Source organism: Aspergillus homomorphus, assembly GCF_003184865.1.
Source record: "Aspergillus homomorphus CBS 101889 unplaced genomic scaffold BO97scaffold_22, whole genome shotgun sequence".
NCBI classification, from domain to species: Eukaryota; Fungi; Ascomycota; class Eurotiomycetes; order Eurotiales; family Aspergillaceae; genus Aspergillus; species Aspergillus homomorphus.
This window is the reverse complement of record NW_020291908.1, coordinates 26,774-41,520: the sequence shown is the minus strand read 5'-3', so window position 1 is coordinate 41,520 and position 14,747 is coordinate 26,774. Positions and strand designations below refer to the sequence as shown.

The 14,747-nt window shown below is 52.6% G+C and overlaps 3 protein-coding genes across 3 annotated transcripts; 1 reads left to right on the top strand and 2 right to left on the bottom strand.

The window, feature by feature from the left end:
* Positions 1-7,005: 7,005 nt before the first annotated feature.
* Positions 7,006-10,438, bottom strand: BO97DRAFT_478466 (uncharacterized protein). Its single transcript, XM_025700629.1, has 3 exons — positions 10,123-10,438; positions 9,145-9,975; positions 7,006-9,092 (listed from the first exon to the last, which is right to left on the bottom strand). Exons 1-3 carry the CDS (start codon positions 10,318-10,320, stop codon positions 7,092-7,094), a joined length of 3,030 nt encoding a protein of 1,009 aa, XP_025550575.1. The 5' UTR covers positions 10,321-10,438; the 3' UTR covers positions 7,006-7,091.
* A 783-nt stretch (positions 10,439-11,221) lies between these two features.
* Positions 11,222-12,636, bottom strand: BO97DRAFT_346870 (S-adenosylmethionine synthetase; the record flags this gene model as incomplete). Its single annotated transcript, XM_025691829.1, has 4 exons — positions 11,222-12,222; positions 12,275-12,302; positions 12,423-12,480; positions 12,554-12,636. 4 exons carry the CDS (start codon positions 12,634-12,636, stop codon positions 11,222-11,224), a joined length of 1,170 nt encoding a protein of 389 aa, XP_025550574.1.
* Positions 12,637-13,035: 399 nt separating this feature from the next.
* On the top strand, positions 13,036-14,705 carry BO97DRAFT_94560 (putative signal sequence-binding GTPase GPN3). Its single transcript, XM_025701158.1, has one exon. It carries the CDS (start codon positions 13,437-13,439, stop codon positions 14,319-14,321), a length of 885 nt encoding a protein of 294 aa, XP_025550573.1. The 5' UTR covers positions 13,036-13,436; the 3' UTR covers positions 14,322-14,705.
* Positions 14,706-14,747: the final 42 nt, after the last annotated feature.

The window sequence follows — 14,747 nt, the reverse complement described above, 5'->3', positions numbered from 1 at the left end:
TTAACGGCCGTCTGATGATCCACCGCGCACTCTCGCTTAGTTCTTCAGCCTGTGTCGTGTCTAGAACACCAGAACTATATATCGGTGCTTTGTTGCCCCATAGTGGACACCCCGCTGTCACTGGCTCCGTCAATCATTCACTCTTCTGGCCGGAACCTTCGGGAACCGTGCTATCACGCCGCTCGGTGAAAGTGGTAGATGCATTTTCCAGTGCGCCTAGCATACGAGGCTTGACTTGGGGGCTCCATGAAGTAGTTCACTGATTGTGGGTGAGTTCCTATAACTATTATGATTAATGCTGTGGCTGCCAAGCACCAAATGGTCTGCGATCCAAAGAAGGCACGCGCAAGGCGGTCTGTATGGCGGTGCCTTGCCCACGGCAGAACACGTAGGCTGGCCGCGGCATTCCCAAGCCTCGGCCACAGCCCGAAGACCTGCTAAGAAGTATCCACCTCTCTCTTGAAGAACATACGCTCGAAGCTCAGTCGAGCGTTGATTGGAACAATGATTGACCTTGCCGCCGACCACATTAGGTACTCCGCATCAGCCACTTGTCTTCAAATATCCAGGCGCATTGCACTCCGAAGATAGCCTCAGACCCAGAAAGCATATTGAGGAACGAGCTCAGCCCATAAATTATTTTATATTTGATATCTTCTAATTACTTAATTTGACTGAGTTTATTTACCCTTTGAACCTATTTAACCTCTTCAACCCTATTATACGAGCACAAGGGTATAATTGTCGAGATGGAATTCTAAATATATACAAAACCCTTGTCCTGTTTTAATCTCTTCGGAACACGGCTAGATAAACGAATTAAAGAATAACCTAACCATGGGAGGAAGACTCTCAATATACTCTAACTGGTAACTTTTTTTATATACCTACCGAGCCTGATTCTGTTTTACTTTTTGCCTAAATCTAGTTTATAGGTATATTACTATGCAGAAAAGATAAACTAGAAATCAGGAAAGCCAATTTTATATCAATTAATTAAAATAAAAGTAGTAAAGTTATCTGGGGCCCGCGGCGGGTATCCTCATCATCACATCGCGGTCCAGAAGGGGGGCGGCGGCGGGCCTGCCTCCATAACACTAGCAATACAGGGGATGGCGGGGGAGCAGCCAGCATGTCTGACGGCGGCGTAGTATACATCGAGGTAGGCGTTCTGGATATTAGGCAGTGCAACATGGGTCACGGATGCGTAGACGGCGCGAGTGACTGAAGCCGAGACGCTGCAACGGCTTCCGGTTTTAGCTGCGCCCCAAGGTCAGTAAGTCAGATAGTGCAGCAGGGAAGGATGCCACCCACTAGCTGGCAGCCAATTGGACCACACTTCTTCTCCTTGCATCAATCACAGCATTACAACTCGGGCTTCTAGACGCGGAAACACGCCATGCCGCTGAACAGGCATCTGCGGCATGCCCGTTCGCAATCTTCTTCGCTGGGTCGAAACGGGGCTGCAGCGGCGAGACGCGTGGAGGGCACCGGGGGGGAATCCGGCTGGGGGTGCTCGCAGCACGGTAAGCGGCGAGGATCTCGCGGCCGTACGCGGCGGCTGTTCAAGAAAGGCATTATTCCTGTTTGGGACTCCGTTCTCTGAGTAGGAGTCTGAGGACGAAGTTTTGCTCCTCCTCGAGGAAAGGTAATGAGGGACGCTTCTTCGAGCGACTCACGAAGAACCGAAGACATATCCTCGGTATTTTTAAGATGGAGTTCGAGAAATTCCCAGTCGCTATCACGAATGAATTCGACGGGAAAAAGCGATGGCATCCGGTGTACTTTTCCTGGACACGATAGGTCATCTCTCGAGCGAGCGCGAAAGCCCACGCGGCTTTCCATTGGTTTTGTTGCTTCTTGCAATCATCGTAGAAGCGTATGCCACAGATCGAATACACAAGGCCTTTCGAACACATCCTCGGCATGATGGAATGGGTCATTTCGTTAGTTGTTGCATGGAGCACATGATGATCTTGGACCGACCATCCATGAGCACAGCACCCCGATTCAGCAGCATCGCGCACACGAACGAGCGTGAGGAATACAGTCCCGACCGCTATGCTGTTTCAATCTTTTTCTGCCACCACGACCGGTACAGAGGCCAGCACCAGTTTTCAGTCTCGAATGACGTTTCTTCTTTGCATGTGTCTCTCACTTCAGTGGTGTTGCTGTAAGTAGAAGATTGAAGCCTGCTGTTCGCCATATACATGCCAGTGTTTGCCCTGATGACTCATTCCTCAGCAGATCTCCCTCATCAAGAACAGCAACCTCGATTCTTAGCATATCCTTTGACTTGGGGTCATAAGGCTTCTTGTGTTGAATGCACCATGCTTTCACCCCCTGTGGCCCGTGTCTAGATTCCAAAGTTTGGTATCTGGTAATCACCACAATCTTTGCATTGGCTGGGGATCCATTGAAGATCTCATGATTCGCAGTAAGCTTTCCTTGGATAAGTCCTGATGCTCCTATCTGTCGTCTCTGGTCGCCATAATAGATACGAATATCGATCTGCCGAAACCGAAATCATCATTAGTCAACTAGGAGAAGGTGCGCGGTGGAAATTGCTGGACAAGGCCTGAATTTGACAATAGGTTTTCAACTTCATCGTTATTAATTCGTTGGTATATATAGTCAGACAGATAGCCAGAGCGCATTCAGAGGGTGGAGTGTCAAGCAATGTGGGAGCGGCCTCAGAGTCGAAGACAGCCAAGATTGGAACCAATCCACTATGCTCAGCTACCTGCAAAATAGTTGGTGTCGCCACTATCAGTCGACTTGCTGCAAGATTGTCTGTTTCGCACAGCAACCTCCGAGGCTACTGAGCAGGCATTTTGAAAACAAGAAATTTGACCTCAGGACGTTGTCTTTTGGAGGCTCCGGATCACTGGATCATACTTGGATAATTCCTATTGACTAGGGCCTCATTCATACAGCTTGTCTGTGTCGAGATCAGTATTAGCGCAGTGCATACTGAATTTAAGTATGTCGAAATTGTCGTCGTCATCATCATCATCGAACGCAAGTAGGCATCTTGGCAGAATGTAAGTTTGATCCGAATTAACACTGTTTGTTCGTAGGATCTTCTGAAGGGTAAAATAAAATCAGCCAGCGTTTTTGGTATCATTTCCAACCCATTCCACGCAGTGACGAACAGCTGGCCGCTCCGGTTTAGCATGGCTCCGTGTGTATACTCAGCGGGCCAGTACTCCATTCCATCTGAAATAGTCGTGTGCTCCTTTCGTAGATTATCCTTTCCGAATTTCGCACAGCGTCCTTGGTCCATCGTAGTGGTCGAGGCGAGACAGCCCTCTTCGGTTATAAGGTGTCTGTGGCTCACTACATTCGGCCTGTTTTCACGGAATGTTCCAGAACGCTTCCTCATCGTGTTCACCGTCTGAATGGGACGTGAGGTCAATGCGTCTCGCTTGTAGACTTGCATGATTCAAAATGCTTCAGGTGTGGCGCCAGCCTCATGCCAGATGGGCGATCTTTACCAGCTGTCGATCTTCTCCCTCAGACAGATGAGCTAAATGCTTCCAAACTAGAAGCATCAGGGCAACAAGCCTTCGATCATAGTGAAGGAGAGTTTCTTCGGAGCTCTTATGAGGTATCTCCATAACCTTGTCCTCAAGACCCCCCTTTTTCTCCGCAACGCCATGGAAACACGGCTTATATGCAATGTATAAGCGAGCACCCTTCGCCGAGCGTAGCTGGCGTCGCGGCGGGAGAGAGGGGCAGAGGACACACGCGGCAAATGCAAGAGTCGGTACAGTTGGGTAACCCATGCAATCATTCTGTCTTTCGCTCGATCGCTACTTGGGAGTAGCGAAAGGACTCACTAGTCTTTCTGCAAGGGTTCGTTCTGCTGGGCCCTATGAACAATACCGAAGCCCTTCGGTACCTCCTCTCCTAGGGCGTCATGAAACGAAGAAATACAAACCACTGCAGAGAGAAGCTTTTTCAACGCTGTATTCGATGCGTACTATTCTCGCCTAGCTCATTCTTGAGTTAGAATGAGAGAGTCTAGACGCTATTATATCCGGCCAATAATTCGAGTCTTTAGTTGGTTATCTTCGAGCAAGGTAGACATGTTTCTAGAGCGGCTGTTGCTAAATAGAATATCATTTCTGCCATGCCAGCACCTGCATAGCCGCCGATATCTGTGGCTATGTAGGGACTTCTCGGGAGCCCATTATAATCTTGGCGCTGAATCCGATAGAACGCTGGAAGCATCAGTATAGCTGTTCGGGTGGGGGAGGACTACTCGACTTACTCCGACCTGCCGCAAAGGAGTCTCTGCATATCTTTTCCGCTTGGTGGATGAGGTGTGTAGACTCTCTGTATCTGTATTCTCGCTATTCTCGCTTTTAGACTCATCTGACGTGCTCATCTTACTTTCCGGAAGAGTTGCCTGTCTTATCTTCTGCATTAGAGATATTAGTATAAGGCAAGGCTAAGGCCTTGCGAGAGATTGTGTTTATATGCATCAAGGATCCGGGCCAGGGAGCGGAGATTCCATCTGCCAGGGGTAGCAGACTTCCCAACCTGGGTATTGGGGTTACCCGAGCAGAGAGAACGAGCTGAGCTTGGATTGGCTATTGCAGGGTCCACCGGGGGAATCTGCTCGCTCGACATGTGCGTGTCAGGTTTGCATCTTACGAGGAACAATCCGTCCTCAACTTTCCACGTGTTCTAAAGCACTATTTGGAATAGCCACGAGCAGAACCGTATTATAACACCTGGTCCTGTTGCGGTCCGTGAGCTGTGTCCACAAGAGAAGACGTAACAACTTGGCGTCCTGCTGGGCAGCCACTTATTTGGATAAGTCTGAGGAGTGTGAACGTCAAGGAGAAAGGGGGATGATGAGCGCGCTGAAGTGAGGAAGTAAGAGAAAGGCGGGGGATGTAGAGGAAGAATAAGTTCGGTGATGAGCAAGGATATCGTCGAGGCTCGATAGACCAAGTGTATATCGAGGCTTATTCACCTTTGCCCTCATACATTTCCCAGTTGGAAAGGAGAGAGCTAGATAGTTCTCTCTACCTGCTGTTTTCGAAGCTCAATCCAAAGACCACCGTACCCTGCATATAGCATGAGTAATAAGACCCTGTGGAATGCGTAAGTCCTATCGATTCTGAAATGCCCAAAGAGACCTCCATACTGGAGCACAGGATGTAAGGACGAATATCACATATTCAAAGCGCATGGGGCTTTGCTTCGCTGGTAGAAGCCTGTCGGACTGCACAAGCTACTCAATCGCGTGGACGCGGGGCGCAGAATGATATCTGTATCCGCCATGGACAGGTTAGCCTAGACCGGCCACAAGACCATCCTGCCTAACCCCCTGTTTACGGTGGACAGTCTGTTGCTGGTCGCCTCATTAGTCTCTGGCCTCTCACTTGCAGCCTGTTCTCCTCAGCACACCTAGGGCTTACTTACTGACGTCGGCATCGGCGTTCGACTTGCTGGATTATATTCTTTAGAGGCACCAATCATTTCCTTAAAAGCCATTTTTGGTGCCGGGGCTGTTCTTACTAGGAGGAATGCTTTGACGGCATGCAGGGGGTGTCTTTCTTGCCATGTTCCCATAGACAATAGCGTGTCACGCCCGCTTGACGCAGGGAAGGTGTTGCCCGGGGTTTTTCTTCCGTTTTATTCATGACCTCGCAAGCAACTTAGCCTGGGTGTTCAGCGCGAAGATGGAACTCTGTGTTCATGAAGGGTACGTGCGTTTTCCGTGATGATTCCCCTGTGATGTCGGTCAGCTACTCAACCTGGCATCATCATTATATATAATCACGGCTTACATGGTTCACTTCCGCAAAGGTCTGCAAACCCTTAATCTTTAAGGGTATAATACTGCCCGGAACGTTTCTGGCAGCCGCATCTATAGACCCCACTGGCAAGTGATGCAAAGTCATTCGTTTAGCCTTGCTCCACAATGATCCAAGTTGATGAACCCACATAGCTTTAATAGGCAACAGACAGACTAGCCACGAAGTTATCAGTTCAGCCCACTGCTCGAGATCTAGGTACAGAGAATCAAAGAGTCAAGCCACCGACGTCGCGATCATGCTTGGCGAGTATGTTACTCGAGGTTCTGGGAAAGTTTGTCCCGAGATCTTTTCGGTATGGTATCCCACCACGCCACTAAGGATGACAATCTTTTTGGTACAGGTCGTTTGATGGGGCAAAGATGGTATACTTCCCGAAGGAGACAGAGTTAGAGTCGTTTTTGAATGCAGATTGTCTGAGTAGAGTCTTAAGTGGAGTATCCCATCCATGTTTGTTCGGGGTGAATGGTCAAATGCTGGTGCGGTTCAATCACCACAAATACACAGCGGTAGTGTTGTAGTCTAAGCTCTCGGTGAGGTATCGTAGGTCTTATCGTTATCATATATGGCGGGCCATTAGTGGAGGGTGTTCATGATGATTAGGACCTGTGGTAGGGCTATGTTCGATGATCGGTAAAGGAGGTGAAGTATGTTACTGAGGGAAGGTTTAAAGCGTCAGGCTGTGTAAGGCTCTAATAAGTTGATCAGCCTTGGTTGTAGACGCTGAGCTGGTCGAAGGTTCTGGGTTTTGGTGGTTATATGGATGTGATAACTCTTTTGTGATAACTCTTTGAAGATAGAAGGATAGAGAAGGACTTGAGGATCATGTTGTTCTTGATTTGAAGCTCATGGAGAGGCTGAGTGGGTTGAGAAGGAGGATGTAGAAGGAGGATGGAGAAGAAGGATGGAACAAGATGAAGGGAAAGGATGGCTAGGAAGGCAAGGGAACTAATGAATGATGAAGTGAAGATAGTCCATATTGAATGGTCTCATAGATTGTTGAACACCATTCACAACACCGGCCTGGTTCAAATCATTCTGTATATCCAAGGCCACATCTAGTCTATTGGAAGAGCATAGCATAGCCATTCGATTCTATGCAGCGTCATTATATGCATATATCACTTAACTGGTACGACAGACCACAAGTGCAGATCTGAAATAATATATTCTCCTCACAAGACGCCCGCTAAAAATATAGAAAGAAAGCGCCGCTGACAGACGGGGTGATCAACATGAAACAAAAAGCTCGAACGCCTACATTGCAAGATCGTCATCATCATCCCACCCTAATGCCGAGTAAATCGACTTCTCTGGCGTCACCGGCACTGCAGCTGACGTGGCCGGCACCATCAGCTTGGCAGCGCTGGGCTTCCGCACCGGTGTGCTCAACACGGTTGCCGGCGCCTTGGCAGGGGTCTCGACCGATAGGACATGGCCAGGGACGGGATTGTCCTCGGGAATAGGGATCCCAGCGGGGAGAGCGACAGGGATAGGGGCTGGTTTGGGGGGTGTCTCCATCACCATGGATGGTTTGACTCGCGGAAGGAAGGTGTCCACGTGTCGACGGGACTGGACCGGAGTTGAGGGCGCCATTTCCATCGAGCGCGGTGCTGCTGGCACTGGCTGACGGGGCGGAACGCGAAAGAGGGCGCTGGGGCCATTCGACAAAGGCGACGCCGTGGGATCAGCCAAGAGTGGCTGCGGTGGCCGGCGAATTGGTGTTTCCTGAATTGCGCCGCTTTGGCCATGACTAGATGATCCAAAGAACAAGGACCCAGACCGAATAGTCGAGCCAGGAACCATCTGAGGTTCGCTGTTGAAGGGCGATGACATCGACAATGTTGGCTTGGAAATGAAAGATGACTGTACAAATGTCGGGGGGAGGGGAGGCATCCCCACGATAGCATCCTTCTTGCGACTGCCCTTCTTAGGCGTCGCCGCAACCTGCACTCCTTGTCCCATAGGGTTGCGCACGGGATTCTTCGGCTTCCGGGAGCTGGTGCTGATGACGGTGCCGGTGGAATGCCGTTTGACGGCATCGTCGGCAATGTCCTTGGCTACAAGCTCACGGTTGGGTTTGCGCAGAGCATTGATCGCTGCATCAAGTTCCTTCTTCTGCTCCACCAGCATCTGCATCTTCTTGAGTTTCGTCTCGTGCTGACGTGCCACAGCGTTCAAATCTACTTCGCGGTTCTCGGCGCGTTTAGCCTTCTGGATTCCCCCGCGCACGCTTGCTCCGACGACCGGTAGCAAAGGATCCAGGGAGTTGCGCCTGGCCTCAGCCTGGGCCGGCGTGGTGTTCGATCGACTGAGAGATGGCGTATGGCGAGTCTGGGACGTCGCCTGGTCTGTCAGCACACGCTGGAAGGTGCGACGACGAGACTGCTTCTGCGCCTGTTGCCGTTCAACAGGAGTGCCAGGCTCTCCGCGAGGGGCCTTCTTCGCCTGAGGCTGCTTCGGGAAGGGCGAGATAGCGCTCGACACGCCCAGCTTCCGAGTGATCGATTTGCACTTGTCCGGCAGACGCGACGCGTAGAAGGGGATGATCACTTCAGTGCAGAAGTCGCGAACAGCGTCACTCTCGACCTTCTTGCCCGAGAGATGGTTGTTACCGTATGTTGCAGACGTATCCGGGACGACAGTCTCCTCGAAGCTGACAGCATACCAGATGCAAAGCCGATCGAGGTGAAGTTCCAACATGGTGTTCAAATCCTGCTTCTTCTTGAACTTCGGCTCCTTCTTAGTGGGTGCCTCTGGCGCATCCTCGGCACTGCCTGTTGGCTTGTTCTGATCACCCTCCGCAGCAGCCGCCTCGAGAGACATGGTCTCCAGAATGAGGAGGATCTGGAGCTGCGTTTCGCGCAAGCGCAAATCCGCAATCATCTTTTTGGACTCGGTCTCCCTCGATACGGAACCTTCCATGGGCATTCCCTGATCGTTGAGCGTTCGGTTCTTCCACCACTTGCGGACCAGGTCAGGCTCTTCTGGGTAGAGCCCATTCTTGCCAAGTGTCTTCTTTGCGTTCTTGCGCTTCTTCTTCTTGGTCGCTGCCTCATCGTCCGACAGGGTGAGCAAAACATCATTCAGCATCGCAGGCAGCGTCTCGCGGTACTTGAGATCCATCTTCTTTGCCACGAGAATAGCTTCCCGGTAGAACGCAATCAAATCCGCAGGCTTGCTGCCCTCCGACTCCGAAGACTGAAACGCAGACCGGCAACGCGCCAGCGGACCTTTGGCGAAGTACGCCACCGACGTCTAGATCGCATTAGCATACTCGCATCCCACCCGGGAAAACACCAAGACTCACCTTCGAGATATAGAGCGCCTGGAGGTATTGCTCGCGCAGGTTATCTAACAACTCCTGCGGCGACCGCAGCGCATCCACATTTTCTGTACCAGCACCAGCACCAGCAGTATCAGCGGGGGCATCCAGCCCAACCACCGCGCCCTCACCAGCAGCACCCTGCCCCGGCTCGACCCCAGCACTCGCGCTCCCCTCCAACCCAACCGCATCCGCATTCTGAATCTCCACCTGCGGCCGCACCTGACCCTCCACCCCCGCAAAAACAACAGCAACCTCGACCCGCGCCCTCTTCCCGAGGCGTGGTACCCCATGCTCAAGACCCGGCTCCTCAATCCTAGCTGCCTCCCACCACTCACCCTCTCCTCCTCCCCTTCCTCCTAGTGAAACCACGCCCTTTCCCTCCCATTCACCACCCTCATCCCGACGCCCAACAACCCCCTCATCAAAGACCCCCTGTTTACCAGAAACCGAAGCAACAACCAACTCCCCCTCCCCAACCCCCGCACCAACCCTTAATAAAGCAAAAACCCCCCTCTTAACCCTCTCAACAACGACCAATTCCCCCGAGGAAGAACTTATCCTCGCCGCGAGGACCATACCCTCACGCTCTCTTCCCAGCCGGGCTCCATTCCCAGCTACCGCAGCACAATGTTCCAGGACCGGAATATGCGCGACGAAGAAACAGCCCGACTGAATCTGCGGAGAGGGTATCGTTGAAGAAGTTGGAAAGACAGTCATAGGCTCCAACCAAGCGAACGGAAGGCGGGAGCGCGGGATCAAGGCGAGGGGCGTGAGGATGAAGGGTTCGTCGTGGGTGAGGGATGGGCTTGGGGCCTGGGTTTTGTTAGTTCTTTGTACGGTGGGTGTAGAGTGAAGTGAAGTGAAGTGTGTATCATGTACGAGAAATATAGATAGGAATGGAAGAATCACGGGCAATTGTTCAAGGTATAAGCGTGAAGAAGAGGGTTGAAGGAAACATACACGGATGGTAATCGGTTGCGAGAGCCAGTCATTTTGCTTAGAGGTAGCGAGAGAAAGAGTAGTGCTGGGGTCGAGGCTTGTTTTGCGTTTCTTGAGCGGGGGAAGGGCACTGATGCTTTCATTGTGCTGATGGTGGGCGTGAGGAACTCGGTTTAGAGGGATGGGTTGGAGGACGCCGGGGAGAACATGCGAGGCCATGGGCTTTGATCAATGGAGGTGGTGTGGTTATTTCATGCTGTGAATTCCCAGAATAGAGAGTGAAAACCAAAGGCGCAAGCGACCTAGTGAGGTAACGTATAACAAGGTCTTATATCTAATGTGGATGTGATGTTGAAGAGAAAAGGCTCGACAGCGACGCGATCCCCGTCCGTCTTGGCGCCGTCACGCGTCGCGGCAACCCCGAGCGCGGGGCCAGTGCCCAATGCGGATAAATGGGCCTTGGGCACAATCTCGGAATCTGAGACCTGCCCACTGCTTTCTTGCATCTAGAAATACCCTGCACTCATTGTTTCTATCCAAGCCATGTAGACGATCTCAGTACATTTATGATTACGACAAATTACAGCAGATAAACCATATTCTCAGCACACAGGCATACGCCTGCCCTTCATTAATCTATATTGCTAATTTTAAATTAGCATCCCATGGCGGCAGAAAGAACATTCGTCCCTTCTCCGCCACCTATGCGATTGCTCCCATCGGAAACATCCGAAAGTCCAGACCGAGAGACCGGACGGAAAACACCACCCCACCGGAGCCACACGCCGCGCGACTCCGAGCTTACTCGTGGTCTGTGTCCCATCGAGTCCCCCGGGACCCTGGAGGAGGCACTGTTGAAGACTTTCGCTCCCGAAAACGCCGTGTAACAACCCTCCCAATATATGAAAAGTGGTATCATGTTGAATTTATCCTCGCCGAACCCGCCTCTTGTGGAGACGACCATGCAAAAAAATGGACAAACAATCCAAAGAAGACAATTGCTTTTTTGACATGTCTATGCTCATGCTTTGAGTTGTTGAAAACAAAGCAAAATCATCACATTCGTAACGCAAACAGACTCACAAGAGAAGCAGGTGCTCGGGCACAGCGCTGGGCGCGCTTAGTACTTAAGAGCCTTAGGCTTCTCCCAGGAGAAAGACTGGTTGGTGAAGTGACCGTTCTTGGCGGTCTGGAAGTAGATGGGCTTGGCCAAGTCCAGCTCCTTGACGATGACACCGGGGCGGAGATCGAAGTTCTTGCGGATGATCTCGACGAGCTCGTCCGAGGACTTGTCGGAGGTGCCGTAGGTCTCAACGAAGATGGAGAGGGGCTCAGCAACACCGATGGCGTAGGAGAGCTGGACCAGGGCACGGCGGGCAAGGCCAGCAGTGACGAGGGACTTGGCGATCCAACGGGCAACGTAGGCAGCCGAGCGGTCAACCTTGGAGTAGTCCTTACCGGAGAAGGCACCACCACCGTGGGCACCCCAACCACCGTAGGTGTCGACGATGATCTTACGACCGGTGAGACCGGCATCACCCTGGGGACCACCGATGACGAAGCGGCCGGAAGGCTGGAGGTGGTAGACGGTGCGGTCGTCAAGAAGCTCAGCGGGGATGACCTTCTTGATGATCTTCTCCTTGAGGACAGCGCGGAGCTCCTCGGTGGTGACCTCCTCGCTGTGCTGGGCAGAGATGACGATGGTGTCCACACGGAGGGGCTTGACGGCACCGTTGTCGTGAGCGTACTCGATGGTGACCTGGGTCTTGGTGTCGGGGCGGAGCCAAGGGATGGAGCCGTTGTTACGGGCCTCCTTCATGGCGCTGTTGAGTCTGTGGGAGAGGAGAAGGGTGAGGGGGAGGAGCTCAGGGGTCTCATCGGTAGCATAACCGAACATGATACCCTGGTCACCGGCACCGAGCTTCTCGAGGGCCTCCTCGTAGTGCAGACCCTGGGCGATATCGGGCGACTGCTGCTCAATGGCAACCAAGACGTTGCAGGTCTTGTAGTCGAAGCCCTTGGCGGAGTCATCGTAGCCGATGTCCTGGATGGCACCACGGATGACCTTTTGGTAGTCGAGCTTGGCCTGAGTGGTGATTTCACCGAAGACCATGACCATACCTATGGTTGGATTAGCATAACAATTGGACAAAGACGAGAGAACAATACATACCAGTCTTGGTGGCAGTCTCGCAAGCAACCTAGTGGTGCGCGTTAGTGATTGGTTCGATGTACAAAGAGAAAAAAAAAATCCCCGCGGAGATCGCGGCAGCCAATCAGAAGAGAGCATGCGCAAAGACCCGAGGTGGAGGGGCACGTACCTTGGAGAGGGGGTCCTCAGCAAGGCAGGCATCGAGGATGGCATCGGAGACCTGATCACTGTTGGGCCGTTAGTGAGTTGTCTGGGAGGAGGCATTGGGCTCTTCTAGCGAAGAACAGCGAAGAAACTCACGCAATCTTATCAGGGTGACCCTCTCCGACAGACTCGGAGGTGAACAAAAAAGTTCCGGTCTTGGGGTTAGCGACGCTGCCCATTGTGATGAGAGGAGATATGTGATGGGGAGGAAGAAAGGAGAGAGAGGTGTGACTTGAGGAGAAGGAAGAGAGAGAGAAGAATGGGAGGAGAGAGAGGAGGAAGAGGAAGAAGAAGTAAGCGAAGGAATGGAGGGGGGGGGGGAAATTAAAAGAATAAAAAGAGGGCGAGAGGGCGAGCGGGAGGGGGGAAGGGAAAGGGAAAGGGAAGAAGAATGGGAATGGAGGGGCTGCACGTGCCGATGGTCTCTCTCCCTCCCCGTATTATTGTCTTTCCGATGGCGCCATTTAGTTCCGGCGGTGACGGGGGGCAGTAAAACAAAAAAGTCCAAGCAAAAAAAAAAAAAAGAAAAAAAGAAAAACTGGTCGAGAGGGCAGCCAGGAGCCAATCGGAGCGTTTGAAGCGTCCATGCGTGCGGTGAGGTGGGCGGTGGGGGGAAGAGCCGGCCGGACTTTTCAACAATCTGCCTCACTTGTCCGCCCGCGGGCTTTCATCGCTTCCTGCTTATCCGAATTATTGCGTTGGCCAAACCTATTGTTGCGTTTCTCCGAATCCCACTGCATCCATCCATCCAGTCCAATCTCAACCTAACTCGTGGGGGCTAGCTAGTTAAGTTGCTAACTCGCACGTTCGGGCCTTTTCAATCTAGTCCGTTACTGTCGCGTCATACTAGATTGCGCTTACGAAACGAACATCCTTGCCCCTCATCTCCGACCTTCCCTTCGGAGGTTACTTTTTTTTCCCCCTCTTATCGGTCTTTACGTTTCTACCCCCGCCTTCCTCTCTCTCTGTCATTCCCGCGATGTCCAAATTCGGCGTGCTGGTCATGGGCCCAGCGGGGGCAGGCAAGACAACGTTCTGCAGCGCGGTGATCCAGCACCTGCAGCACACGCGGCGGAGCTGTTTCTACGTGAATCTGGACCCAGCGGCGGAGACGTTCAGCTACGAGCCGGACCTGGACATCCGGGAGTTGATCACGCTGGAGGACGTGATGGAGGAGCTGGGGCTGGGGCCGAACGGCGGGCTGATCTACTGCTTCGAGTTCCTGCTGCAGAACCTGGATTTCCTGACGGAGGCGCTGGATCCGCTGAGCGAGGAGTACCTCATCATCTTCGACATGCCGGGCCAGATCGAGCTGTACACGCACATCCCGCTGCTGCCGTCGCTGGTGCAGTTCCTGTCGCGCGCCGGCCCGCTCAACATCAATATGTGCGCGGCCTACCTCCTGGAGAGCACGTTTGTCGTCGACAAGGCCAAGTTCTTCGCCGGCACGCTCAGCGCCATGTCCGCCATGCTGATGCTGGAGATGCCGCACGTGAACATCCTGACTAAAATGGATCAGGTCAAGGATATGGTTTCGCGCAAGGAGCTCAAGCGCTTCACTAATGTCGATGTGCAGTTACTGCAGGATGACGATGATGAAGCTACTGAGGGGCCAGCAGCTGGCGATCCCGCCAACAAGGAGACCTTGCTCAGCGGCGGCGCGTTTCAGCAGCTTAACCGCGCTGTCGGCCAGCTCATCGACGACTTCAGCATGGTCTCCTTCCTCAAGCTCGAGGCCCAGGACGAAGACAGCGTCGCCGCTGTATTGAGCCACATCGACGATGCCATCCAGTATCATGAAGCGCAGGAGCCGCGAGAGCCGAATGACGCGCAAGAGGTCGACTATGAGGATGGGGATATGTGAGGGGGTGTGTGGTTGGGACGTGTGAAGCTGCAGGGGATTTCGAGGAATGAAGATCAGCTGGAACGACAACACATCAATCGCCCCCACCCCCCTCCCCCCGGCGCTTTCTCAGACATACAGACAAATAGTGTTTACCGACATTCGTTATCGCAGGATGTCAATTGGACGTCCAGTTCACGCAGGCCGGTTGCCGGGTCGATTAGCCTGGAGATGTCGCTTGCGAGCAGGAATGTCACTCTCCCACCGCTTCTTTGGATGCAAGCTGCATGAGCTAGGAGAGACCATCATCATCCAAGGGCTGGGCTAGAAGCCAGGCAAAAGAGGCAAGACGATCGATCGCATCGGATCTGCAAAGCAAGACAAGTCAGACGCCCGCCAACCGTTCTGTCCGATGTCGGAACATCTGGAATGACGACACCGGAGCCT